At 39.2% G+C, this 27,874-nt stretch overlaps 1 protein-coding gene across 1 annotated transcript; it reads left to right on the top strand.

Annotated features, from left to right (window-relative positions):
• The first annotated feature begins 14,352 nt into the window (after positions 1–14,352).
• On the top strand, positions 14,353–24,076 carry RGS16 (regulator of G protein signaling 16). Its single transcript, XM_070940944.1, has 5 exons — positions 14,353–14,472; positions 17,826–17,918; positions 18,666–18,727; positions 19,526–19,692; positions 21,042–24,076. The coding sequence occupies exons 1-5, from the start codon at positions 14,429–14,431 to the stop codon at positions 21,240–21,242; spliced, it is 567 nt and encodes a 188-aa protein (XP_070797045.1). The 5' UTR covers positions 14,353–14,428; the 3' UTR covers positions 21,243–24,076.
• The last annotated feature ends 3,798 nt before the right edge of the window (positions 24,077–27,874 follow it).

The following is a 27,874-nucleotide window of genomic DNA, read 5'->3' as shown; positions in this document are numbered from 1 at the left end:
CAGAAACGACTAGCACGCATGTGCGGGGGAACCTTTACCTTTTACCCTACTCCTTGATAAGCCAAGATCTTAGAATCAACTCAATTTTATTACTCTCCAAGTAGCTTGGAGTTCTTTTTAATTAGGATCCTGTACTTCTTAAACAGGATTCTAACCTATTATGACATTCTATCTTCTTTGCTTTTTCCCATAATATCAATGCTTTCTGTCTTCCTCCATTCGTTCCATGTGCTAACTGGGTCCTCTTCTTGTGCCAACAGAACCTTACTTAAGTTTTGAAAAAGCCATTTCCCCAACCCTAATATTTTGGAGCTGAATACAATTGGAACAATTCAGAATTCCTATTAAAAGGAGAAAACCCAGACTTTTATTAATCTAGATTGATCCAATCTTTCTTTATGTCACAGTCAACTAAAATCCAAATCCAGTGGTGAAATTCCCCTCACTGTTGCTTGCCCAGTAAACTGTTAAGAAGGTGGTCTGATTTCATTTGGGAAACTTGCTTTTCTGTGTGGCAAGAAACATTTATTCCAGGGAAAGATAAGTCAACGTAAGAGTTCAGGAAGTTAAAAATAATTAAAAAGTCCCACAAAAAAATAAAATAGATGTTGTAGTCACAGTACTCGATGGATGATAGCCAAGACTGAGCCATCATATTCTACATGATCTGGGGCTTGTGCTTCTGCATTCCATTCTAAAATATTTTCACATGGATTTTTCCATTAGAAAAACATAAAACAACTGGATCTTCCAAACCAAGGCCTTTCTCTCAAGCACGCATATAGGAGAACAAAAATGATATAAATCAAGTGATGAATGAGTGAGTTTCATTCTATAATAAGAAACCTCTTATTTTGCAGCTTTGGAATAACAACTGACCAGCAAAAGGACAGTTCATGGACTTTCCCCACCACTGAGTTGAACTGTTACTCTCCTATCCTTGAATTGATAGAAAAACTACTCCCTGTATGCCAACCCCATTGCTAATCTCTGCTCTGTGTTTTTGTTTGTCATGTTTCCAGTAACTTTCAGTCATTGGATTTCCCTCCAAGATAATAGTGACAAATAACCTTTTATACCCCTGGAGGCTACCTATGCCTCCAGGGGTGTAGCCAGGGTAATTTATGAACTTTAAAGCCAGAAAGTTACAGATAACCTAAGATCATCTCTCTCATAGGCTAGAGGGAAAATTAAGGCAGCATCATGTAAACTTGGGGAGAAAAAAGAAGTTGCCTGGGCCTGTTTGACCCTGGTTAGGTGAAAGTGAAGAAAAGTCCCATAGGACAGTTTTAAATATGAAACTTGAAAGAAATTGAGGGTCTCTAGCAAAGGATTTGTAGCACCCCTCAAAAGTTACATTTCTCAAGACTTTGTTTTTTGAGGCAGTCTCGACTGCTAAACTGTTCTAAAAGATTGTTTTGAATTAACAATTAGTTTAGTCCCTTTTGTGCTGTTGGGAGTTTGTTTGGTGCTGTCTGAGTTTGGTTGCTTACTTGCAGACATTGTATTACCTAACTAAATAATATCATCAGTGCAGGTGAATGTGGGGTTCGTTGCCCGTTTATATACAGTAGCTTGCCTTGCCAACTTTGGTAGGGGTTTTCCTTCTTGGTGGTTGTTTGATTTGGGTATTGTTTTCTGCCTGTTTGTCTGGTGATGATCCTGGTTTATCCAAATGTTGGCTGCTGGATGGGATATATTATTAGGTTTTTAATTACCTCCTTTGAATGGTGTATAAACATGATTTTTCTCTATCTTTCTAGATTCTTCTCTAAGGACCTTGGGCATTATAACTGTGTAGGGATACTGGCTATTCCTTGCTAAATATTAACTGTTTGTAACAGCAGATTAGGGAAGACTCTTATCATGCACTTACTTTGTGCATGAAACACAGCAGCAATCATAAATTAGTTGCAGGTTCACTAATCAGTAGGCAAACCTGGTGGCTTTCCACTGTGATACATTGTTTAAGCTTAAGATAGGAGGGAAATCTGAACTCTTTATAGCAAATAACACATATGCTCAGTTTCCCAACATTAGAAATATGGGATTCTCAGAAACAAGAATATTCTTAATTCAAACTACTTAGAATTCCATGATTTACAGATTACTGGTTCCGAGAATGCAGAGAACAATTAATATCTACTGCATAGGGAGTCTTGTTTTGCCATCTACATTTCCATGTCAGTTGTTCTGAAATAAAAAAAACAAAGCAAAACAGGAAGCATCTCATCCAGGAAAGACCTGATCACCATCCATAATTTCCTTCCGTGCACAGCCAGCTACTGCAGTGGAACAAGCTTCAGCGAATAGGATGCCATGAGGGCTGGCAATAGCAAGACTTTCAGCACTGCACATCTGTCCAAAAAAGCCAGTTTAGAAATATCTTAAGAGCATTTGTAAGAATTCTCCCTTTATGTATTGAAACTGTAACGTGTTCTTGACATCTAGTCCTACTAAGTCAGAACATAAGATATTGTACATCTCAAGGGCCTTATTTTCCATTCCGCATTCCCCTCAGTAGCCATTTCTTGCTGCAGGCATATTGCTAAATGATCCCAACATTTGTTCCATGTGCAAGAATCAGAAGATGTTTGAAAACAGTATTAGGTTTTAATGCCTGAGTGATACAAGGTGGATGGATCTATCATAGTAGGGCTAACAGATCTGGGCTCTTTATTTCTATCTGTCATCTTGGTTGCCATCTTGTTATCTAGACTTTTGCAGCCAAGAACTGGTAGCTCTAGAAACCTGGGTGCCAAGTTTCCATGGGCCATTTCTGCTTTAGCTGTTCCATCTGTTGTGTTTGGCTCAGCTTACACTTATCTAGAAGTAGTTTTGTGTTAAATTAATGTACTGTTTCTTCTGATGGGGAGAACTTGGAAAAGTCCAGGTGAGTGCTGGATCACGTACATTTCTGTCCCAAGGAATTAATTTACCAAATAGTTAAAAGGCTCTTATGATACCTCCACCTCCCCAATATCTAGTCTTAAACTGTGTGCTGCATCTTTAATGTGATGTGATGTCCTGTGTTCCACATCAAGTATGAGGGATCAGTCACTCCCCATATGAAAAGAAGGACTAGGTGTGACATGATAGCAGTCTAAGAGGTTGCCACAAAGAAGAGTGAGTCAACCTATTGTCTGAAGCACTTGATGGCAGGACAAAAAGCAATGGATGGAAACTAATCTAGGAGAGAACCAACTTAGAACTAAGGAGAAATTTCCTGAAAGTTAGAACAATTAATCAGTGGAACGACTTGCCTCCAGAAGTTGTGAATGCTCCAACACTGGACGTTTTTAAGAAGAGATTGGACAACCATTCATCTGAAATGGTATGGGGTTTCTTGTCTAAGCAGGGAGTTGGATTAGCAGACCTCCAAGGTCTTCCAACTCTGTATTCTAAATCAACAAGATCACCTGCTATGGATATGGCATGTTTTGCTTTTGCTGGAGGCATTTATTTAACCTTGCTTTTTCCTCAGGCAGAAAAATACAAACAGCAAAACACATTGGAGGATCTTCTTGGAAAAGTTATTGTTATAATTCCAGCTCACTAGTGGCTGAGGGTCAGCCAGGGACCAACTCCATGTGACATGATTAGCAATCAAGAAATGGGTTTTTTAAAATTGAAGCACACTGGGAGCGTGTCAGGGGAAAGTTGTTGGGTTTTTTTGCCTAATTTTATCTTCTGTTTGGTGGCGTGAAATTCAGAGCTTTTCTCAGCTTTGAGAAATATTAAGAATTTGGTTAACAGTCTCCTTTCTCTGTAACTGTATATCAGCCATTGAAAAATAAAGTACCCGTTTCTAAATACTCCAGGTCTGCCACCCAGAAAAGCCCAACATTGAGAATTAAAAGGAAGTGGCATCATGATAGGAAGGAGATGGAGTAATAAAAAATATCTTGATAAAGGTATGTAAGATCTGGTGCAGTAGTGGGTTTCAAATCCCGTCACTACCGGTTCGTTCGTGGGCATGGGCTTGCATACAATGCTTCTGTGCATGCAGAAGTGCCGCCCAGGCGGGTGGGCAGATCCGGGGCAAACCAGTAGTAACCCACCACTGATCTGGTGCCAGAGTGGTGGTGGTGGAGTGAAAATATTTTAAGTCCACAAGAGACAGATAATATCTGGAAACGAATCAGACACCTCCCTAATTTACTGTAAAAGAGGTAGTCTCTGTTAACCGTAATTGGGATCATGAATTCCATTGCTAAGCGACATGGATGTAAAGCACAATGTTATGTGCCCATGTCAACTTATGACGGCAATTCCAGTTGGTGAACCCTGCATGGCCATTAGGCACAATGTCACATGATTGCCACTGGCAACTTCCTGCTGTCTTTCCAATTGACTTGACAGAAGTCAGCAGTGAAAAGTCACAAATGGCAATCATGTGATTATAGGATGTCATAATTGTGAGCCGTTTACCAAGCACCAGAATCACAATCACATGACTGCAGGGACATTGTGATGGTGGCAATTGTGAGATAAACCTCATTCACTGCCTTTGTAACTTTGGTCACAGAATGGGTGGTCGCTGAACAAGGACTACCTGTATAAGAAGGAAGAGGAAGTACAGCACAATCAGACCTGCAAGATTATATTACCGCCGACCAAAATACAAGTAGTTTTAGCTTTCCTGTGAAGCTGATTTCTTGGTTAGATCAACCTAGTGGAGTTGACAGAGATATAATCTAATACAGGTAGACTTTGACTCTAGTGACTGTTTGAAGTTACAATGGAAAAAACACTGATTTATGACCATTTTTCACACTTATGACCTTTGCAGCATCTCCATGGTCACATGGCAAAACTCACTTAACAACTGTCTCAATTAGCAACATAAATTTTGGGCTCAGTTATGGTCGTAAATTTAGGACTACCTGTACGTGTAAGAGATGTGTAATGACCTTTTATATAGGTTAAGACAGGGGTATCAAACTCATGTCACAGTGGTGTCATGTGACATATCAGGACTTTTTTCTCCTTCACTAAACCGGGTGTGGGCGTGACCAGCACGTGACACATCTAGGCCACAGACCAGGAGTTTTGACAGCCCTGGGTTAAGACAACCCTGGGTTTCTTCCCTCAACCAGATGAACCACCTGGTATCTTATCCCATTTTACCCACATATAGAATGTTATGGAAACCTGGCCATGTAATACTGTTTACGTGCATGCTCACACATAAATAGAGATTCTCCCTTCTGGAAAGAAAAGAAAGATCTGTAGCAGCAGGGAAAAAATTAATTTAGTTTCATTGTAATCTGGGGGCAGGTAGGAGGTAGAAATAATTTCCTGTCCAGTGAACTTGGCTGTTTCTCTGCAAGCCTATATAAAGGAAACTTTTGTTCTGTGTCTGAATTACATGGGAGAAAGGTGGACTATTGTGTTTTTTTATCCTGCCCAAAATCAGTAATGTCAGTGACATTATAATCCCACACTAAGAAAAGGGCAGGTAATCATTCTACCGCTGAAGTTGGTTTCGAGAATTGTTTTGTTCTGAAATACTGTAATTCATCGAGAAATGTTAGCTCTAAAGCATTTATTTAAGCTTAAAGCCACAATTATACTGTCTGTCTGGATAATTTTTGCAAATATTTGGGAATATTTTTTCTGGACATTATATATCCACCTACCTAGAGGAGCTCAGTTCAGATTTCCTTAAAATTTAGAGAGGTCCATGCCACATTTCCAACAACACCTATGCAAAATAAGAATTAAAAAGATACATTCTACTGTACAACACAAGTGTGATACTTTAATTATTATATTAAAAAAGTAATGAATTTCTTAAATTTGGGGCACCCCCTGCCTTTCCCCCTCCCCATCCTTGGTTTTGGCTTCTGATCGGAGGAAAGTGTAGCTCTGTGTTTTTCGAGGAAGCGTCGGGAAAGATTTAGAAACCTGGAAAATCCTAGCCTTTGCAACTCACCCGTCCACGGGCAAATGTACTGTTTGTTATTGTTAATTTGACACTGTTAAACCCAGGTTTACATGTGTGGCTTACGTGCATGCTTTCTTTTGCTTTCCCTTTTCTTGCCGCCCGGTCGCTTATTTATTTTTTAAAAGAAGATGCCATGTGGCTTCTCGTGGCAAACGGATCCCGGCCCTCCACACCGTCCCCAAAGAGGGAAGCGGCTCTCTCCTCCACCGCCGACTACAGCACGAACAAAAACCGGCTTACTTTTCCCACATGGGCGCACACGCGTACAAATCTGCCACGAGGGCCGCGCTTGTCCCCTTGGGGGGGGGGGGGGCTCCTATTTTGTCGTCAAGCAACGATCGGCAATGTCAAGCGTGATTCCCACCTCCGAAAAAGGATGGACACGGGTTGAGGGGGAGACTTGAAAACGCGCACGCCGCAGACACACGTGTCTCCCCTCCTCCCCCCCCCCCCAACCGCTTTCTGCAGTGCCGTATGCGAAGCACCGCGTTCGAACACCCGGGCGATCGAGACGCGCAGGCAGCCCCGCCCCTTCCCGCCAGTCTCTTGCCTGAAATCTGCGTTCAGCCTGGATGTCGGGAAGGCGTGGAGGCGAAGCTTCCGCGAGGGGCGGCGAGTGGGCAGAAGCAGAAGGCGCCGCCTTGTTCGGAAGGGCTCTTGAACCTCGGAGCGTCCCAGTGGTGGGAAAGAGGGTGACAAACCCTTTTAGGAGAAAACCCTGAAAATTGGACCTTGCAGAGCATTCTTCCTTTTCTTTTCACGGGATGAATCCCAGCCGTTTAGTAGCAGTAACAGAGTTGGAAGGGACCTTGGAGGTCATCTCGTCCAACCCCCTGCTCATGCAGGAGACTTGTACTAGGGATTCGAACTGCCTAACTGCCGACCTTCCTGTGTTAGCCACTGAGCCACCTAGTCAGGCTGGTTTAGACCTCTGCTTTGTTTTTATTTAGAAAATGCAACCGCCACCCATTCCCATATGCATTGGGAATCTGATTGAAATGTACAGGGAGTAATAAGAGATGGCTTCCCCTCAAGATCAGGGTGCCATTAATTTTATTTTTAGTGAACAGGCCCCCACTCCCCCCATATGAGTGGGTTCCCTTAAATATAAGATAGTAGTAGGGAACAAAATAATTGATTGTCATCATCTAATAACAAAGCTATAATGTTTGTAACTAGTGTTGGAAGAAATATCCATCTGGTTCAGTTCCCAGCTGGGAGAAAGACGCTGGAAACAACATGGAGGCTGGTGGGAAAGAAAGTTTATTGATGAACAGAACCACACACAAAGACAGGGTGCAGTTCTGGGTCAGCTGAACAACTAGCTGAGTGAGAGGAAGGCTTCTTACATGGTTCTGTGTTTTTGAAGTTTGGGATTTGTGCAATATGGGCTTTGTGTTTCTAAAGCAGGTGTTGGACAATTCCCATTGTGGCTGATGGCTTTATGTCCTGTGCTGGATTTTGGCGAGGGGCTGCTTGTTATAATCCTATTACTCGGCTTTTTTTAGCTGTCAAACTTTGCTGTAAGGGGTTTTGAAATACCTTGTCTTGAATGGACTTCTGTGGGCAGTATTTGCTTTGCTTATGAATTGAGCCATCTAGATAGTTGACTTCCTCTTTCAATAAGCTCCTTATCTCCTTAAGTGCTGGCATCTGCTGTGGGCTATTAAGAAAGACAGGAGGCTGCTTTCTGCCTCATGCTTTTTCATTTCTCCTTTGGGGAAATATAATATTCTGCCTCTTTTAATATCTCTAAAAATATTTCATTCTTCAGGCTTCCCACAATTGAAAATTGGAAAATTCACCAGAGGATTTGGTGCTGATTATCATAAATTGCATGACATATTTTAGAGATGATTTCCCGGATAATGTCTAGACGTTGCAAATCATTTTTGGTATGGCTTGAGTTCTTGGCTAGCGTTTTCCTCCGGTATAACACATCAAAAGACAGCAGGCAAGAGTTTGCTGCATCCAGTGCTACAATTCTTAACACTGAAATGGTATCATGCTTCCATGGACACTGACACGTCAGTTTCTCATATTGTTCGTTTTTTTCTTCAATGTTTTGTCATTTTATCCTAGCAGGCCAATATGAAAATCATCTAATGATGATCATTGGATCTGACCACCAGTGAGCACCAGGATTTATGCATATGTTGAAAAATAAATCTGAGTTTACCACTGAGGCGTGTATTAAACTTGACGTCAACTGACACAAACTTTATATGCCATACTCAGCATCAAATAATAACTTTGTCTGATGAAGAAGAGCTTGCTTCTTACAGTACAGTAAATTTAGTGTATTAGGGAAATAATTCAGCAATGTGATTCTCATAAGCAGGTTAGACACATATGACCTATTTTTTTTTAAAAAAACTATTGGGCTATCTGTAGAGAATTTAATAAGACCTAGTGTGACCAGCAAAAGGAAAGAAAAAACACAATGGAAGATTTCCTGCTCCTGCACTGCATTAAAGCATAGTCATAGCCTGTATAAAACCAGCAATTTACTTCAATTGCTACCATAATAACTGTGATAACATTTATTTTTCAGGGTGCACGTTCATCTCTCCTGCCTTTTTCTCTGGTGCATCTTGTTCTTGTGATAATTTTCTCTGACATTGATCGTCTATAATTGTTTCCTATTTTCTTCTGTTCTCTTTCCCACGCAAGAGAACAACCTCCCCCACCAAGATAATTCAACTTGTGGAATGGCATGCAAACAAGTTTTGTTGCTTTTTGAGCCTCATCAGTATCAGAAACACTTTTCATGTGTATTTGCTAGTTTATGTATAGCTTGTGGCAGAACTTTGAGGCAATGTGTATATATTTCCCCTCTATGTTGCAGAAATTGAACACAAGATTTTGATATAGCAGGAGACTGCTAAACCAAGAGAGACGAAGTACAACAGCTGCCTTTACTTCTTGCTGATTGTATTGTATAGTTAAACAAATGAGATGACCCTGCCATCTTGTTTGATCTTGGAAGTTTAATTTCCTTTTTTAAAAATATTTTTATTGACGTTTAAAAATAGAATCAAACTAGTTCAAACTAAGAAAAATACAAAAAAGAAAAAAGTGTAAAGAATAAAAGGGAGTGGGAAGAAAAAAAAATGTAAAAGGAAAAAACCTACAGTATAAAGAAATGAATCCTCCCAGGACTGACAAGTGCAGTTTCAGTAACTTATCACCTTTTTAAACATGTCAAACGAAAAATATCTTCATTCCATATCTCATCTTTTATGCACAGTATTAGCAAACCAGAAAGCCCATCATTCAATCTTAATCAGCGAAAGTACTTTAAGAGTTATCAGAAATAACGATATATACACTGGGTGTTAACCTTAAATTTAAAAAATCAATTTCATAGTCCTTCTATTTACTTTACACTGTAACTTATCATTTTCTCTAAAAATACAAAAAAATCTCTTTTCGTCATAGCTTATATCTACAAAAAAAATCATTAAAGCCATGTCATTCAAAGTTAATTTTAAAAAATGTATTACAAGCTATCAGAAACAAAGCATATTAAAATGTAATCCTCTCAAATAATGTCCCGCAAATTAGTTAATACACATGTTCATCTCCTCTTAGACATTCCTTTGCAAGTTTAATATTTTCCTTCAATTTTAATATCATAGTGTGTGGTACTTATTTCCTATCTGGCCATGTACGTTTTATGAACATCTATATTAGTGCTTCATTCATTCTACCAAACACTCTGCAGCTTTGATTTTGAGTAGAAGACATTTCATTGCCCCACTAATTATCAATATGTGAGCTTAGGAGAAGTGAAGTGAAGTGAAGTGAAATTCATTGGTTGGAACGAATTATATACAATTATATACAATATCCTCATATCCTGCCTTAGGTGGGACAGTCCTGTAGGCCGAATATTGTTTTGCAAGTTGATATTAGTAGGTTATTTACTTGTTGATAAGGTGGTGATTCTAACATTTTGCTCTGTAATAGAATAGCTTGTGAAGGATGTTATTTTTCTGTAATAGTTGGGTTACTGGCTTTTGATTGTTAGATTTATATGAGAAATGTCTCATCTAGGTTTTTGATTTATTACTGTGTGTGGTGGGAATGGTACTCCATGTTGAGTTGATATATTGTTATTGGGTCTTGGTTTACATACATTCGTGCATAGGAATTAAGTCACGTGTGGCTTGCTTGCTTTAAAATTTTTTCTTGCTTTTTCAACCTGCCTTGTTCTAAGATTTCCATTGTTTCCCAGCTGAATCAATGCAGGAAGTTATATATATATTATATAGGGAATAATTGAAGCGGTATATTTTTCTAAGTCAACCACAAACCACACAGTGGCTTAGGGGGATGTGAGTACCCAGCCACAGTATGTAATGGAATTGTAGAACCATTCAGGCCTGGTAAGCACAAGATAGTAGATTTTGATAATGAAAGTGAGAAAGTAAAATGAATTGAACCACTCTAGGTGCGGTATCATCGACCTTATGATGTTGATGATACTGCTGCATGTTAAGGAGAAGAAATTAAAATAGCCCTCTAGCCTCAGATTGCCCGTGAACTACAACAGTATAATTGAGTCTGCAACTGTTGTCATACTAATAAGAGTTCCAATGCAAATACATTGTGGTGAAGAATACATCTGAATAGACTTATCTAACACTGATGTAAATAAGCTTAGCAACAAGCAGAAAAGTACTGAATCATCCCTGCAGATGAACTGCCTTGGAAATGAGTGGGGGGGTGGGGGGTTCCTGCCTTCCCTGAAGTAAGCACAAGATTTAGCAGTGGAGATGAAGAGCAGCTCGGGAAGGTCGGGACCTGAGTGATGGAAAAAGAACACAGCTTTGGGGCAAGACAAGAAGCTTGAAAATTCCACACGGTTCTCTCGTCTCCTCCTCTTTCCAGCATAAATAAATTGGCACATTCCTGAAACACCTCTGTGCCCTCACAATCGGGGCCTCAGGAGGCCTGCTCTGTGGCACAAATGAATTAAATTTGGGCATCACGTGCAGAACCTTTGGAAGTATCTGTGCTGTGCAGCCCTTCTTACTCTTCTATCCTCTTAATAAGCAGCCCTCTCTAGGTGGGCTAAGCTTTTGATTGTCCTTGTGCACATTGGTAGAGCTGTGCAATATATTCTGCACCTGGATTGCTAAATGAGGTTTGGAATATGTTGTGAAATATCATCCTTTTTTCTGCCTACGTGATATATTTTTTTTATTCATTTCTCTCTCCTGCCTTTGTTTTTCTCTTGTTTAAATTCCTCTTCTGATGTCATTTAGTTAAATGTTTATAGTAGGCTAATCAAAGCAGTGTCTTTGGTCTCTGCTTTCTGTATTTTTTCCTTTCCCCGCATGCAGAGAAGATGGGGGAAGATCATGAATGAACCTCTCATGGTTTTAAAAGCTAAATATAATTTCACCTACCATTTTTGGCTAAGAGCCAGAAAGTTGGGGATTGAGGCAGTGATGAAATCCAAATTTTTTTACTACCGGTTCTGTGGGCGTGGCTTGGTGGGCGTGATGTGGCTTGGTGGGCATGGCAGGGGAAGGATACTGCAAAATCTCCATTCCCACCCCACTCCAGGGGAAGGATACTGCAAAATCCCCATTCCCTCCCCACTCTGGGACCAGCCAGAGGTGATATTTGCTGGCTATCTGAACTACTCAAAATTTCAGCTACCGGTTCTCCAGAACCTGTCAGAACCTGCTGGATTTCACCCCTTGATTGAGAGATCTTCCAGACCAGGGGTCTCCAATCCCTGGTCCATGGATCAGCACCAGGCCATGGCATGCCAGTAACCTGGCTGCGTAAACAAGTGAAGCTCCATTCACAGGGTGCAGGCTGCACACAAAACCACACCCACCTGGTCCCCAGAAAACCCTTTTTCCGTGGTGCCCAAAAGGTTGTGGCCGTTCTTCCAGACAGTAATATATCCATGACACTTGGCCATCATGCTCCCAAGAGACTATGCATCATTACCACTGGGTTTTGCTGTTGTGAGCTGTCCTGCTACTAGAGCAGTTTTATCTCTAATGGAAAGGGCAGTTTCAGCCCAATGAATGCTGCTTTGGAAGCAAAAATGTTTTGTTGCCTTGGACTTTAAGGTGAGATATGTCCTTGTTCTCTCCCATACTTCAGGCTGGTTCTCTACATAGAAAAATAGTTTGTCAATGAGAAAAGCTGGTTAAAATTTACTCATTCTGTCTGATGGTTGCTTTCTGTGTATTGGGGCAGTGTGTTTTTGTGGAGTGGTGATTATAGGGCAGGGAAGGAGAGAGGATCATTCAATCACATAAGACTTATTTTCTAGAAATACTTGTGGAAGGCTGACATTGTGATTATTTTACCTACAGGATTATCACTTTGATTACCAGGATTCAGCTTTTAGCTAAGTAGTAGTAGAAGCATTTCCCAAAATGAAGGATTAAAAGCAGAAATCAAATAATTCATACATATTTTTTTTTAAAAAAACCCTCTCAAATTCTTAATTTGTACATTACAGTACATTATGAATGTTGCCTGCAGTAAAAATGGTAAAAAATAATAACAAAACCTCACTTGAATGCATTTATAAGTTGAGTACCTCTAAGTTTCATTGGCATGCTTCTTTAAAAAAATAAATAAATAAATCAAACTGTCTTACAAATATAAGCTGTAAAACCTAAAACCACCCCATCTTCCAGAAAGTGATATTAATTTAACATGAATACATTAATTAGCAACAAGCCAAATGTCCCATCCCATAAATTCTCTTCCAAAGGGGTACCCCGGATGGCTGCCAGACCCATTGCTCAGAGCTGCCTTCCTTGGCTTTTTTTCTGACTTGATTGCTGTTGGAAATGCCAGAATTTTGGATTGTACCAAAATGGATAAACTAACAAAAGAACTTAAAGAAAAGGAGGATATGGAATACTATATAATTTGGCATAAATGGTATAAGTGGCTGGAGGATAGAAAAAATGAAGAAGAAAAATAGGGGGAAAAGACAGAAAGACCAAAAAGCAAAGAAAGAATTTATTAAAGTATAAAAATTAGAAAACTGATGTGAATGATGAGAAATATATTGTAATTAAAAATGAAAGGGACAAGTAGTAAATGGAATAATATAAAGAGAAATAAGGGCAAATTGTGAATAACAAAAAACGACCATCACAAAATAGCTGTGAAGAAAGTTTATATATAAATGTATGTTTTGTATTGTCATATTATACTATAATAATAAATAAAAATTTTTAAAGGAAATGTCAGAACTTGATGGAGGCTACAGGTAGGCTGCTATCTCCTCCGGCCAATCCTTATTTCCCTGCTCTGTGGCTGCGATTCCATTCTGCAGCTATGAAGACTTCAGAGCACTGGTGTGTCTCCCAAAAGTCCTTCAGACTTTGAGCAGGTAGGCAGTAAAAAGGTATGAAGGAGGTTAAGTAAATATATATATATTTTTAAAAATGTCCAAATAATTATGCTGGGTTATGAGATCCTGGCTTCAGGATCTCATTCTTTCTTGGAGTGACTGATCACCAAGATCACTCTGATTCAAGGATGTTTCTCGTGTCCACCCTTGAATCCAGCATTTCTCCTTCTACTAAGAGATGATATCAAAAGAAACCTTTGGAGATGCTTGCTGCAGCACTCTCCCTTTCGTTTCACTACATTCCCCAACGATATATTAGAGATGGAGCTTCACAGAAGACCCTCAACTGTACTCACACTGCTCTGGCTGTCTCTATCTTTCACTGGGTTCACAATTTGCTCCAAACTGGAAGCTAATAAGTGTTTTGCCAAGGCCACACAGAAATATATATCTTAGTTCACCCATAGTTATTTCCAACAGGTTTTAATTTGGGGGCAAAGTAGATATGCTTGTCACAGTATCCTTGCCCTTGCCCTATTTTAGTCCCAATTTAATCTCCCACTCCGCTGCCCCACTTAGATCAGTTCCTTGCACCAGGAAAAACGCTTATATTGGTGCTAGCGCCAACTGTCCTGGCAAATTAGGCTGATTTATTTAAATTATGCATAGACTCTTGTCATCACATTTTTTAAAAGAACAAGAACTGCAAAGGCTGTTTGGCACTTGCTATTAAAGTGTGTATTTTATTTGATGATTAGTGCAGCAGCCAAGTGCTTTTCAGAGAAGAAAAACACATCCCTTGAGCTCTTGACTGCAGTTTCTGTGTAAGTACCCTTCAATCATGGAATACAAGAGTAGCTACAACAGAAACACCCATATTTTGTCCGGCTTGTTCTTTATGATTTCCACTTATGACTCTGCTGTTCAAGGACAGTTCCAATTCTTCTTGTATAGAGGCGGGTGGGAGCTGTGTGCTTGATTCATGCTCCCTCCCACTTCCTGAAAGATATAAAAGCTCTGCTTCCAAGCTCCAGCGCTGAAAGCTTAATGAGGAAGGCTGTGATCAGAGCCCTCCACTGCTCCGCAGTCCAGTTTCTGCAGATTTAAGCAAGCCATCCAACTGCTTTCTCAACATGTGCCGGGGTTTAGCTGCACTGCCTGCTAGCTGCTTGGAAAGGTAAGAGGCTTGGGAAATTATTGAAGCTCTTAGCAAATTATTACTTTGCTGAACAGTCAGGGCTGGAGTTGACTTGGCCACATGTAGTGACCAGGAATGACCTTTGTCCATATCCCAAACCCTGATTGTACCATTTCATGTAATAACTGGACTGGCATTATTTAGTTCAGCACTGAGGAAAGATAAGGGAGGTAATGATAATAGGAGATTTCTTAAAAAGAAATAGGTAGGTCTGCCCTATATTTCTCTTGCTTTTCTCGAGAACTGCTGGACTGTCTGTTTCATACATTTGGCTTGTTTGTGGGCTTTTAAATGTTGTGAGGAGGAAACGAGTACAAAACTCTCCCGTCTCTTTGCAATGCAGTTCTCAAAGACACCTCTGCAAATAGCACTGCACATCATTAGCATGCCTGCCACACACCAGCCAGAGGTTGGTGAGCTAAGAATAGAAAGCGATGCGCCAGGCAGCCATCTCCAAACTGTCGCAGTGATTGCACCAAGCAGGGAGAGACCTTCGAATGGCTGCAGCACCACCCTGGCTAGAGAAGTGTGAAACAACATTCAAAGTCTGAAAACTCTTACCAGCTACTATATGGGATGCTTTGAATAGTGGGAAGGAAAGCATTCTTGCCTTAGTCACCGAAGAGGAATAGCAATTGGGGAGAGGTAGCGTAGAAGCACGGATGGGAAATAATTATAATAATTAAGATATTGGCACTTTAGTTGTGTCCTGGTAAAACAATATAGCCACAGCAAAAAAGCTTGAGGGTCTGCCTTGAGGAGCCTGCAGTGTGGTTTTTTGACAGGTGGAGAGGTATCAGAAAAGGACAGTGATGAGAGATTGACAGTCACATCTGACTTTTGCTTTGGTGTGCTGGCCATCTACTATGTGTGGAAAAGGCAGGATAACATTTTAGTGATAGCCTTAAGATTTTATGTATTCCTAGCATTTACAGAACCTCTCTCCTCTCCTTTGCCCCTGGCCCCAGCCACATCACACCATAATGAGTTGATAGTGACCTTTTGAGAGGAAATAGTGCAGTTAACAAGTAGACTCAGTCCGAGGCAAGTCAGCGTCATCGCATCTTTTAAATCTCTGGGAACATCTAATTGATTTTTCATATTCCTGATTGTCTCAGATTCAACAGCTACAGAGACATGAAGGACGCCCAGGTCTATTAGTGGGTTCACAGTCAAGTCCAAGCAGAGAGAAAGTTCAAAAGGGATGCAGATGCTCCAGAGTGAGAAATCAACACACTATTAACCATCGTGAAGATCCCCTTGACCTTCTGCACTTGAAGGCCACATGGCACACATCTTGGACCCTAGCACGGTACCCAGGAGCAAGAGTGGGGCCCCACTAAGCTACCGGCAACAAATTATTCATAACGAAAAATTTTAATTCTTTACATTTGTTTTAATTTGTTTTTAAAGGGGCAAACTATCAAAGCAAGTGCAATCTGTATTTCCGAGAACAAGCTACAACATGACTTTAAAATTCCAAATGAGCCCACTGGTCCAAATAGATTGAGAACTCCTATGGCTGTAACAGTTGACTAAAGAAATCATACCCATCAAAAGCTGGCATTTCATAAAAAGTGATAAAAATAAGTGACATTAGCTAGAGAGCAGTGAGCCTGCAATTGTAATGTTTTGAAACTATAGAAATCATTATTTTGGTCTGACTCACGTTTGTTTTGTTCCTAGCAATATTTGTGATTTGTCTCAGTATTATGTGGCAGTTTAATTTTTCAGGAGTTCAGCACAAAAATATAATTACAAGTTGGTGAACAGTATGGTGCTGATTAATCCTAAATGCTATAAAAGTTAATTCAGAAATACACATATCAGTTTGAATAGTAATAATAAGCTAGATTCATTGTTGGCTAAGAGCATCTTTTCTAAAATCTGTGGAATAATGACTGCGTTTTTAAAACATGCTGGATAAATATTAGAAACAATAGCATTTAATTTGTTTAAATATTGCTTTAATAAACAGAAAAGAGAAAAAGGTGCAAGAAAAATGTAAAAAGATTTAAAGAATAAACTAAAAAAAGGAAGGTTAAAAGGGTATCATAGAATTATGTCTATGTGTACAGAAATACGTTCAGCTTTTCTACAGCAGATTAAATTTTGACCTCGTGTAATAATGATGGTAAATTAAAAAATGTTGATTAAAGATATAGCTATAATATAGATATAATAACTAGAATTTTTATATACATTCTTGAAGGATCGAACATTTTCATTGCTCACCAGTTTATTGATGATTATTACATTTTGGCACATATTGCTTGGTTTTTGGTATATATTAATGAAGATAATTAATAGCTTAAGAATTTTGCAGAACTGACATGCTTGTGTAGTTTTATAAAGCAAAAACTATATATATATATTTATTATGATTGGAATAAACATGCCATACCACTGTGAGCAGCTTTTAAGAAGTTGGGTATTTAGAACATAGAATTCTTGTAAGGTAATTTAAACCTTGACAGAATTAATGCCCTGGTAGGCTGGAGTCATGAGATGTCATATTACTTCATTTTAGAGGTCGAGGCACTTAAGAGTAGTACTAACTATTAGATCTGGGGGTACAAACCTCCAGATGACCATTAAGAGCACAGAGTTGGTGTTCTTTGTATTGCTTTGCTGCCGCCTAGTGGAGGCTTGGAGTTTGTAGCTTAGATAGAACTAGTGGCCTTTGATGAGAGGTTGAGGGAGATGGTCCAGAGAATTAAGCAATGGATATCTGGTGAAAGTGGGGGGGGAGGAGAATAAAAAACGAATTCAACCCCGCAGAGAAGTCTGATAAATTCAGTAATAAGGGGCAGGATTAAAGAAACACAGTACAGAGTTTTTAACTTTAAGGATTTAATTTACAAATTAACTTTGCAATTGCAAAATATATACAAGAACTTCTGCTTGAAAAAAAAGTGTTTTCCTTTTCAATTTTTAAGTCTGGTTGAGGCAGTAAATGCTGTGAGTTTAGGAAAACTAATTATGGCATTCTGCTGATTAAAATCCATTAATTCAATTTATCCTTGCTGCCAACAGTATAATATGGATAGCCAAGTTAAAGATTGATTGATAAAGGATTTTAAAAATGCATTTACTAATGGAGAAAAAGAAAGGTTAGCAGAAAAGCCAAGTCGTGACATTATACTAAAGAAATGCAACAGCTCTCTGTCTCACCATGCAAATTCTTATCTTAAATTGCCTGAATCAAGAAGCTTCTTCTAGATCTTAAGTTTGAAAGAACATCCTTGTCTGTCTTGATACCCTCTAGTAACTACAGTACTTTGTTTTTCAGTATCCATTTTTAATTAAATTCTTTTCTTTTCTTTTTTCAGAGCCAAAGAGTTTAAAACACGTTTGGGAATTCTGCTTCTTAAACCAGAGTTTGGACATAAAATTGGAAACTTCAGCTGGAGCACCAAACAAAAGTAAGTCTATCTGGTTGACAAAAACACAAGGGTTTTTAAGGGCAATAAAATTTTAGGGTTATTTCAGTTTCTAATTGACTGCAAAGAGAGGAAGGCACCCTAGATAATGCTTTTTAACTGTGTTAGAAAAGATTTTATATGATACCGCAGTTTGTTATGCTGCATTCTCCATTTATGAAAGGACAAAGAGCTGTTCTGAGTCAACTAAATGGCTGAGGTGTTTTTGAAGAGAGGCTGCTTCTAAACAAGACTTGCCTTGTGCAAGTCTTATAACACTATTTTTTTTTTCCTGAAAAGAAAATGATGGAAGAATGGGTAAAAACGGGGGACCTAAAAATGAAAAAACCCATTATCTCAATCACTTATAACATTCTATTTAAAAATAGAGTGATTTTTCAATAAATTTTCATCCAAGATATCCCAGCTACTCAATTTCCAGATAGTATTTTTTTGCTTATTTTAGAATATTGCCTCCAGAATAATATCTCTACACCTTCATTGGCTAAGAAGGATAAGAAATTTTGAAGAACTTGCTGAAGCCATTTAAATGTTGTTAATGACATAACATATGTGAGATGATATGTAGCAGTGAGCAATCTTGAATGGGGATTATGAGAAATGAAGCCTAGATAAAGATAAACCCTAACCTCTGCACTTCCCAGCGGCTCTGCTCCCTGTACTCTTTGCTCACAACATTACTCTTTGAAATCTCTTGGACAAACTCTAAAAATATTATTCCTTCTCCAGATATTCTTTGGAGGAAGTACTTGGATGGAAGGAGTCCTTTGATCAATTGCTGAGAAGCAGAAGTGAGTACACATCTTGTACAATTTGTTAAAAAAAAAAAAGTATAGTTGCGAGTAGCTGGCAATTGTGTGATTTCACATGATTCAATAAGGTTGCCAACCAGTCATGTCTGTTTAATCTGTTTACAAATAACTGAAGAGGGCTTCCTCCTCCTATTTTCCCCACAACAACAAACCCTGTGAGATAAGTTGGGCTGAGAGTGAGTGACTGGCCTAAAGACACCCAGCTGGGTATCATGCCTAAAATGGGACTAGAACTCTCAGTCTCTTAACTTTCGAGCCTGGTGCCTTAACCACTAGACCAGGGGTGTCAAACCTGCGTCTTCACAGCGTTGTCACATGATGTATCGTGACTTTTTCCTCTTCGCTAAACTGGGCGTGGCCAGCGCCTGATGCATCTGACCCACGGGCCGGACACCCCTGCACTAGATCAAACAGTTTCTCATTTGAATCAAATTAGTTATTATGCTAAACGTGACCTTCTCTCCAGTTTTTTTAAAAAAATTAGCAACAGTAAGACAACTCCAGATTCTCAGGGAGAGGATTCTGATCCTGTTAATGTTGTATTTTTGCCACCCAGATTGTTTATTTTCTACAATAGAAGGCAAAACAAATAAGACACCAATGGGGTTTAATAGATTATTCTTCATCCAGAAATCAACCATGTATCTTTAAGATGTATTGTCCTTGACATTAGAATTTGCAAAACATTTAGCATTTTAAAAATCTATTAGCGACAGTCTTTCTTTTCCTTCTCTCTCTATCACTTCTAAACTGGTTATTCTACCTCCTTCTTTACAGGTGGCATGGCAGCATTTCATGGGTTTCTTAAAACGGAATTTAGTGAAGAAAATCTGGAGTTTTGGCTAGCTTGTGAAGAATATAAGAAAATCCCCTCCAAAGCAAAATTAGCGGCCAAAGCCAACAGGATCTTTGAAGACTTTGTTCAGAATGAGTCTCCCAGGGAGGTGAGTCAAATGACTTTATAAATTCAAAAGTCAATCACACAATCTCAAAGCAGACTTTTTTTTTGAAAATTCGCCTGACCCTAACAGGGTTCTTCAGAAAGGTACTTAATAGGAAGAGGAAGCTCAGTTATTGGGAGCAGGTATTAATTTTTCTGCTGAGTCATGCAGTTTTCTACAGGGTCTGTGTTACAATAGGATTACTTTAACTTTTGATCTGTCTTCAGGTAACATGTTGCACATAATCAGGTCCATCTACTGCATGCAGATTCAGCTTCAAGATATATCTTTGTGTTGTCAACAATGCCTTTACAATGGGAAGGGCATGAAATTATCTAAGATTATCTAAATTGGCTTTTCCAGTTTGGTGCTTGTCATCTGATCTAGCTATAGCTCCCGTACCCAGGAAGGGGAAGATGAATATAAGTGCTTTTGCTGATAGTGCATAGCAAGAGAAAGGCTCACAGGCCCAAAGGAGGACAGGTGAATGGAGCAGTTTAGATTCTTCCATGTAGAGAATATTTGTAACTCAGGTTGTGGATTTTGGCAGTGGTTCGTTCTCTGAGCTTGCTGTTTCCCTCCTGACATTTCATTACCAGACTAGGCAACATCTTCAGTGGGACTTCAGGTGAAGTGTTTTGTTCAGTTTTTCTTCTGCTTATATAGATCCTATGTGGTGTTGTAGTCAGTTGGTCACGTGACTGTTTGCATGGCACAAAATTCAACTGGTGGTCAGTTTCATCGCTGATGTTGTTTGGATGGTCCAGTTTCTTATGGGTTCATATAAGTCAACATGTTTCTAAGTCAGTGTGGATGGTTCCACTAACAAACACATTGACTTAGAACCAGTATATGAACCTATAAGAAACTGGACCATCCAAGCAGCCAATCATTGACAGAACTGACTATCTCCTCACCAATGGAATTTCGTACCATGCAAATTAGTCACCCAAAGTCCCATGGAAGATGTTACTTAGTCTGGTAATGAAACGTTTGGGAGCTAAACAGCAAGCTCAGAGAATGAACTGCTGCCAAAATTCTTCCATGTATTTGAGAATATCCCACCTTGCAAAGCAATTTTCAGTGTTCATTCATAATTGCTTGCTTATTCAGAGTCGATTTCCAGAAGCTTTTGACCTGCATCTACTTTGCAGGTCTTTCACTGCTGAATTCGCTTTTTAAAGAAATGGAAAATTCTTCCATCCAGACCTATAACTCAGAAGCTTTTTTGTGATGCAAGAGATTTCCTACTTCTGTTATGGTGTTGCAATATACCCTATATTGTATGTGTTGTTTCTCATTCATCAAGTTATAACCAAGGATGTATATTCACCATATTTTTTCTCCTTTAGGTAAATCTCGACCATGAAACTCGAGAGGCAACCAGAAGGAACCTTGCTGGGGCCACTTCTACATGTTTTGAAGAAGCACAAGCAAAAACATACATCTTGATGGAGAAAGACTCCTATCCCAGATTTTTGAAATCTGCTTATTACAGAGACCTGATTGAACAAGCAAATAGTCACAGAACAGGCAAACCTGCACACACCTGAGCCAATCCCTTATCATCATCTGGAACTGTGTTGGGGAACAGAGACACAGAATGAAACTGGAGATGCTGGAATCCAAATGGAGGGTGCTAAGAACATTTCCATTGCAGAGCTTTGGTTTTTCCTGGCCTGGATGCCCGGGACCGCCAATGCTTCCATGCACCCAGCAGCTCTACTAAATGTAGACCTTCTCTAGATAAGAGGCTGCGAGTTGAAAATACCAAGAGAGCCTATGAAAAAGAAATTGATGCAAGGAAGACTCAGGTCTCCAGATAGGAAGAGAAATGCAACAGGAAAGGGAATGAGAAATTTGTGGAAAAGGTGGATTTTGATTCTCTCCTAAAATGTTTACAATTTTTGGAGAGATCTCTGCATTCATCTGTTTGAACTGGTGATAGCCTCCATCCACTCTCAAAAGCTAGTCTCTGCACCTATAAACACAGACCAAAAACTGTACATAGCACAATTCTCATAACTTGTATACACAACATACACCAGTTTGAGATTTCTGCCCATTGCATGTCAGCCTCAGAGGCCTTCAATTCTCTGCATGTTTGTACAGTGACCATCTTGGTGTTCCAGAGCTTTACATCCAAATGGTTTTGCATTTATACTCAAGAGGAAGGCTGCATCTGCTTTGCTACTTCATACATCTCAATCTTCTACCATCTTGGACAGATTTCATTTTAAAGACATTTGAAAGACGACCTTGTTTTATTTATCTCTGAACATTATATGCAATCTTGGGAAATGTGCCCTATTTTTTAATTATTTATATTTATTATTGTCATTTTATTGTTATTTATTGTGATGGGGCATTAGATAAGCACAGCACTTTAGAAGTAGGTACTTTGGATAAACCATTGCTACAAAGAGCCTACAATTGAAAGTTGGCCTTTTTAGCCACGTTCATATCATTTACAGAATATACTTATAGGGGACATTTACAGATTTTTTTAAAAAAAGAGGGAGACAGGCAAGACCACCTTTGCAAATATAAGTCCCTCGGAATTGTTAGTTTACCTCATAAACTAGTTTTATCAACATGCTGATACATATATTTAGCCATTTAAAGCTCATTCGATAGTGTGAATGTGGAAAAAGAAGGGACAGATTTTCCACTGAACAATTTCCTGCTTGCTTTATGGAGATAATTTGTATCATCACTGTTGAATGGATGGTGTAAAACTTAAATTCCAGGGGTTCATTTCACAAATCACTTGTTGAACATTAGATTCAGTGAAAGTTGAAAATAACACATAACCAGTAGGATAGTTCATTTGTGACTTTCCTTCGTTAGGGTGTACTTTTCTAGAGCACTATACTATATTTAAATTAATGACAATTGTTCATATCCGTGTGAAACTATCAGTAGCTCAATTGAGACATATATAGATCAGAGAGTTCAGAGTGACTGAACCCCAAGTAACATTTAAAATACCATATATCCTGTCTCTCTTGTTTAACCAGCTGCAAAATAAATAATTGTAAGCCTGTTTAGAATTGTTTATATGATTGAGATACTGAAAACAGCTGGAAGGAAACCAAAGTTTCACACAATGACTTAGCAAGTTCTATTGCTTTTGACCACTAGTTTTTAAGTGCATGTTCAGAACTGATTGTAGGATCGTGTGACATGGGAGTGAGCTATTATAAATACATATTGTATTACTCATCCTCATTTTAATACCAACACAATACTTTCATCGGACAGTTTTCTATGTTTGGCTGAGAGTCTTGAGTGTTCAAGCAAAATAGGATCATGTGGTAGAAATGGATATATAAACTAGTTTTCCATTTCATTTGTGGAGTCTTTAGCACAGATATAGAGAGAAAAAGGACAGAAGAGATACATTTAAATTGAGCAACACTATATATCAGCCGTCTCCAACTTCATGGCCTCATGATGTGTTGGACATTTTCAGAATTGCCAGCCAGATGACTTGGTTGAATAAAATTTGTGATCTAACCATTCTGGAACAATACCGCAACTATATTTGAGTTGTACTTCTTAGCTGTGGTTAAACAGCTATCATAGATGCTGGTAAATGGACAATGCCTATGAAGATGAATGTATCTGTTTTTTTCTGCAGTAGGAGTCTTGAAAATAAGTTCTTTATCCATTGTCAACATTTCTAGATGAGATGCATCTCAGGCCAAGTGCAAATTCCTTTTTGCATTCTCTGGTATATTAAAAGGGCCTACATCCTGAAATGATTATTCTGTTTGACCTTTATTTTGATTAACTGTAATAATGAGGTGCCTGAAAAAGCTTTCCATTCCATTGGCATTCGGTCATCTGTGGTGAAAACCTCCTCCTATGACTTTATTGGTAAAAGATCATTACCCTTGTTATGTATAGCAATTCTTAAAAAAAAAAAAGACAACTTCTAAACGGGGGCAGGCGAAGGGATTCTTAAGAGCATCTGCATATACAAATCCATTGTAGGGGTTTCTTACAACTGCCTTGATTATTTTTAATACTGATTTTATTGAGATGTTCTTCAGAATAGGCATTTTTACAGATATGAATCGGATCTAAAGCTAAAATATAACTAAGAAATATTAGAGACCCTTCCAGTGTCCAACTATAAAGTGGTTAGAGCAGCCTTGTAGTTCCTCTGGTCAAAACAGTAGGGAGTCCCTTCTCTAATCCAAACTGACATCATTCTCATCTAAAAATCCAAACTGGGATTCAAACTTTGCTAAGGGCTTGGATATGTGTTATTTACTCACCGGTGGAGGTGGTTCTATATTCCTGTTCTTTCACTGAATGATTGAGATACTGCACTGTGGTTTCATGAATGTTGTATTGTCTTTATTTGAAAAAATAAAACAATTGCAGATACCACAGAAATCTCTTTTATTCTGAAAAGTGAGGGAAAGATTGGGGGGGAAAGGACTTGCTACATGAAGCATCAGCCACTATCTGTTTTTCTCTCTCATACACCCTCCTGGATGAAATAAGGACTTTTGTCAAGAAATGTCACCCAGGATGTCCCAAAGAACTGAGGAAGTTTCTTGGATGAAAAGCAAAACATTTTCAAGCAAAAAAACAAACAAACAAAAAAAAAAAAAACCCACCCCAAGAAAGTCCAGTTGCCTTTTGAAAAGCACATTTGGGACAACCATGACCTGGATGATTGAGAATCTCCATAGATATGTTACCCAGGATGAAAATTAGAATAAAAATTCAGCATAGTGTTAGCAAATTCCCCTTTCTGCGAAGGAAAATACTTGACATACATGCACACTTTATGCACAACTTGGAGTCAGCATTTAATGCTAAAAAGCACAAATTCAACTTCAAGATCCTACCAAGTATAAAAAGTTAAAGATTCGTGAACCTGCCTTACAACTTACTTCAGTAATTTCTCAGAGGAATCATGGCTTTAGGGAAGGGGGGATAATGCAATTTAACCATAAAAATTGGCTCACAATATTCATATTCCTGGATATTAAACCATTTTGACTTCAGGAACAATCAATTATGACCGCATTGTTCCAAAAATCTCTGACCGCATTGTTCCACAGCACACTTGATTAACCAAATGCATGAAGATTGAAACAGCCCATAAACCTGCCTAACCACATATTTCCAATTTGATGGACAAACTTACCAGCAAATTAAAGGCACACCTATGGGATCACCGTTTTCAGGACTTATTGTGGAGGTCATTATGCAACGTCTAAAAGCCATAGCACTTCCACTAATATAACCCAAAATATGGATCAGATATGTAGATGACACCTTCACCATAATAAAAAAGAATCTATTAGAGAACACTCAAAGAACCATCAACAACATGTTCAAAGGAATGCAGCTTACCAGAGAAGAAGAAAGCAATAACTTACTACCCTTCCTGGACATACTGATCAGCAGAGACCACAATGGCAAACTAGAAACACAAGCATACAGAAAAACCAACACCAACCAAGTGTTCCACAACCACAGCAACAACGCAATCTCCCACAAGAGAAGCTGTGTAAGAACTTTATTTTGATGAGTACAAACTCTTTGCAGCAACTCTGAACAGCAGAAAAAGGGAAAAGAGCAGCTGTAGAACATATTCCAACAAAATGGATATCAACACAATTTTATCAGAAAGTGTCCGACCACTCAACCCAATACAGCACAACCAACACAGGCCCTAAAAAGAATAATACTGCCATAGGTCAAGAACATCTCAGAAACCACCAGCAGATTACTACAACCGCATGGAATTAGTGTAGCACAAAACTTGTCAGCCCAAAAAGAATACCATGGTCAAAGCTATTGAAAGCCACCAAGAGGTCAAGAAGAACAAAGATGGATGGACCGCCTCCATCCTATTCCTCTTAGAGAACATCCATGAGTGCCACCAATACAGTTTTGGTCCCATATTTGGCCTGGAAACCTGACTAAAAAGAGTTCAGACCACTCCAGGCTGCGGGGATCGGTGGCGGCGGAACTAGACAAAAATGCGACATGCGGAGGTGGCGATCGGTGGCGATGTGCTATGACAATTCTAGCAGCCTGGAATGGGTCTAAAACAGAGCATGCAGAGGCCGAAAATGCGACACGTGGAGGCGGCGATCAGTGGTGGGTTTCTACTGGTTCGCGCTGGTTCAGGCTAACCGGTAGCGGTAAAAGTCAAAAAATATTTTATTGCTAATCCTTTTAGACTATTCTGTCACTCCTTTTCTTCTGAAAAAAGTTCACATATCCTTTGCATCTTCATACCTATGCATTGCGGACTTAAAAGTATTCCTTGTTTAAAAATGTTCTTCTTAAAACTTTACTGACTTCACAGTAAACTCTACCAGCATGAAATGTGCTATTCCTATTTCTTATTTCTCTCCTATATCTACTGCCTTTTAAATCACTTCAAGCCACCTGACTTCCAAATAATGGGTGACAAAAACTTCCTCCTGCAAAGTTTCCTCCTTTGTACATCAGACCTTTCTACGTTACCTTGGTTCTCAGAGGAATGAACAGTGTGTAAGAAGAAGACAGGCTCCAAATATTTGCTACATGAAGCACCTCCATTTTCTTTGGTGCTTCACACTGATGTTCAAGACAATTATTTTGGGTCTTCAGACAGAACATCCCATTGGTTTGTTCATCTTTGTACGAATATATACCCTTATTTCCCCCAAAATAAGACATCCCCTGATAATAAGCTCAATCGGTCTTTTGAGCGCATGGCAATAAGGCCAAGTGCTTATTTCAGGGTTCAAAAAAATATAAAACAGGGTCTTATTTTTGGGGAAACACAGTAGTTTAAATCCTTTCTCAATACAAAAGTATCTCAACTTGGTAGACAAAATAGAAATTTATGCACAGAGATGCTCTCACATATCCATATGAAAGAACAAGTATCAGGAGAACCTTTGTAAACATCAGGAGAAAAACCTTTCTACAATTAAATGCCACAAGAGAGAAAAACATGACATTCAGCAATTCTGCATAGCCCGTAAAATAATCCCAGCCATTAGCTACATCTGTAACCAAATTTGTAAGACAGGCCTAGATATAGTCCCATCCCAAATCAAGTAGTATTTCACATACTACAAACAGCTACTTTAATGCTGGAAAGTCAGTGGTATCACTCTATCATATGTTCCAACACTAGTTTTTTTGGAGCAAGTGAAAAGCAATCACCAAGTCCCCTAAAGAGAATTGCTAGATAGTTGTTAAGTAATTCATTTCTATCTTCAGTGTCACACAGTAGACCAGACCAGAAAACCAAACTCCACAGGAAGACTGGAACAATACTTTATTGAAATGGGCTATAATAACAAAACCTTGCCAGCCTGATTGTGCTTTACCTTCTCTCTACCAGGGAGGAGTTTGGTATGAGTCATTTCCAAATATTACCTTGCTTCCCTGGACTTAAAGAATGTTCTAACCCTCTTTGCTTATACAATGGTTCTTGCATAACTGCCAAGGTCATCTTCTCTTCTCTCTACAGCAGGGATCCCAACCTCCGATTCATGGACCGGTACCAGTCCACGGCATGCCAGAAACTGGGCCACTCAAACAAGGATGCAAGCAGCACATGAACCCATGCCTCCTCCAGCCTATGGAAAAACCTCTCTCCATGGAACCAGACTGGTGCCTAAAAGGTTGAGGGCCACTGTTCTATAGACATCAACAGATCATCAGCTTTGGTTTTTGGAAAATTCCCCAGAGCATTGAGGAATCCATTTCTAAGGATGGACCATCTTAGGATCTCTCACCCACATGGGAGAGATGATGCGACGAAAGAAGATTCATTCAACTGTGATTGAACCACGAAGATGAAATAACAGTACCTGTTTTGTCCCCATCTCACACACGCACACAAACAGATATCCAGGGATTAAATAAAACTGGCAGACAACAAATTCTTTTGATAAGAGTATTGGCAGCAACCCAGTAGCTGCTTGCCAAGAACTTTACCCATAAAGGGAGGGGTTGTTCCTCCGACAGATAAAGCCAAACAAGATACACACAGTTCAAGAATTGTCAAGTCCAGTCCGTATTAAATCCAAGGCAGGTATCGTTGTTGCAAAGATACAATGTGACTCGCTAGTAGTTAGTTTTGTCCGTCACAGAGTCTGAATGGCCACCTCAACCCCTTATATCCCCTGTGGGGTGTGGTCCAGTGACT

This window comes from Pituophis catenifer, unplaced genomic scaffold, assembly GCF_029215685.1.
Source record: "Pituophis catenifer annectens isolate HBS135680 unplaced genomic scaffold, rPitCat1.0.hap2 SCAF_3, whole genome shotgun sequence".
NCBI lineage: Eukaryota > Metazoa > Chordata > Lepidosauria > Squamata > Colubridae > Pituophis > Pituophis catenifer.
Note: the sequence above shows the minus strand (reverse complement) of the source record. Positions and strands in the feature narration are given on the sequence as shown.

Coding starts and splice junctions, on each gene's coding strand:
- RGS16 (XM_070940944.1), top strand. CDS start 14,429: ATGTGCCGGGGTTTAGCTGCACTGCCTGCTAGCTGCTTGGAAAG. Junction 17,919..18,665: donor AGCTGGAGCACCAAACAAAA/GTAAGTCTATCT, acceptor TTCCTTCTCCAG/ATATTCTTTGGAGGAAGTAC. Junction 18,728..19,525: donor TCAATTGCTGAGAAGCAGAA/GTGAGTACACAT, acceptor CCTTCTTTACAG/GTGGCATGGCAGCATTTCAT.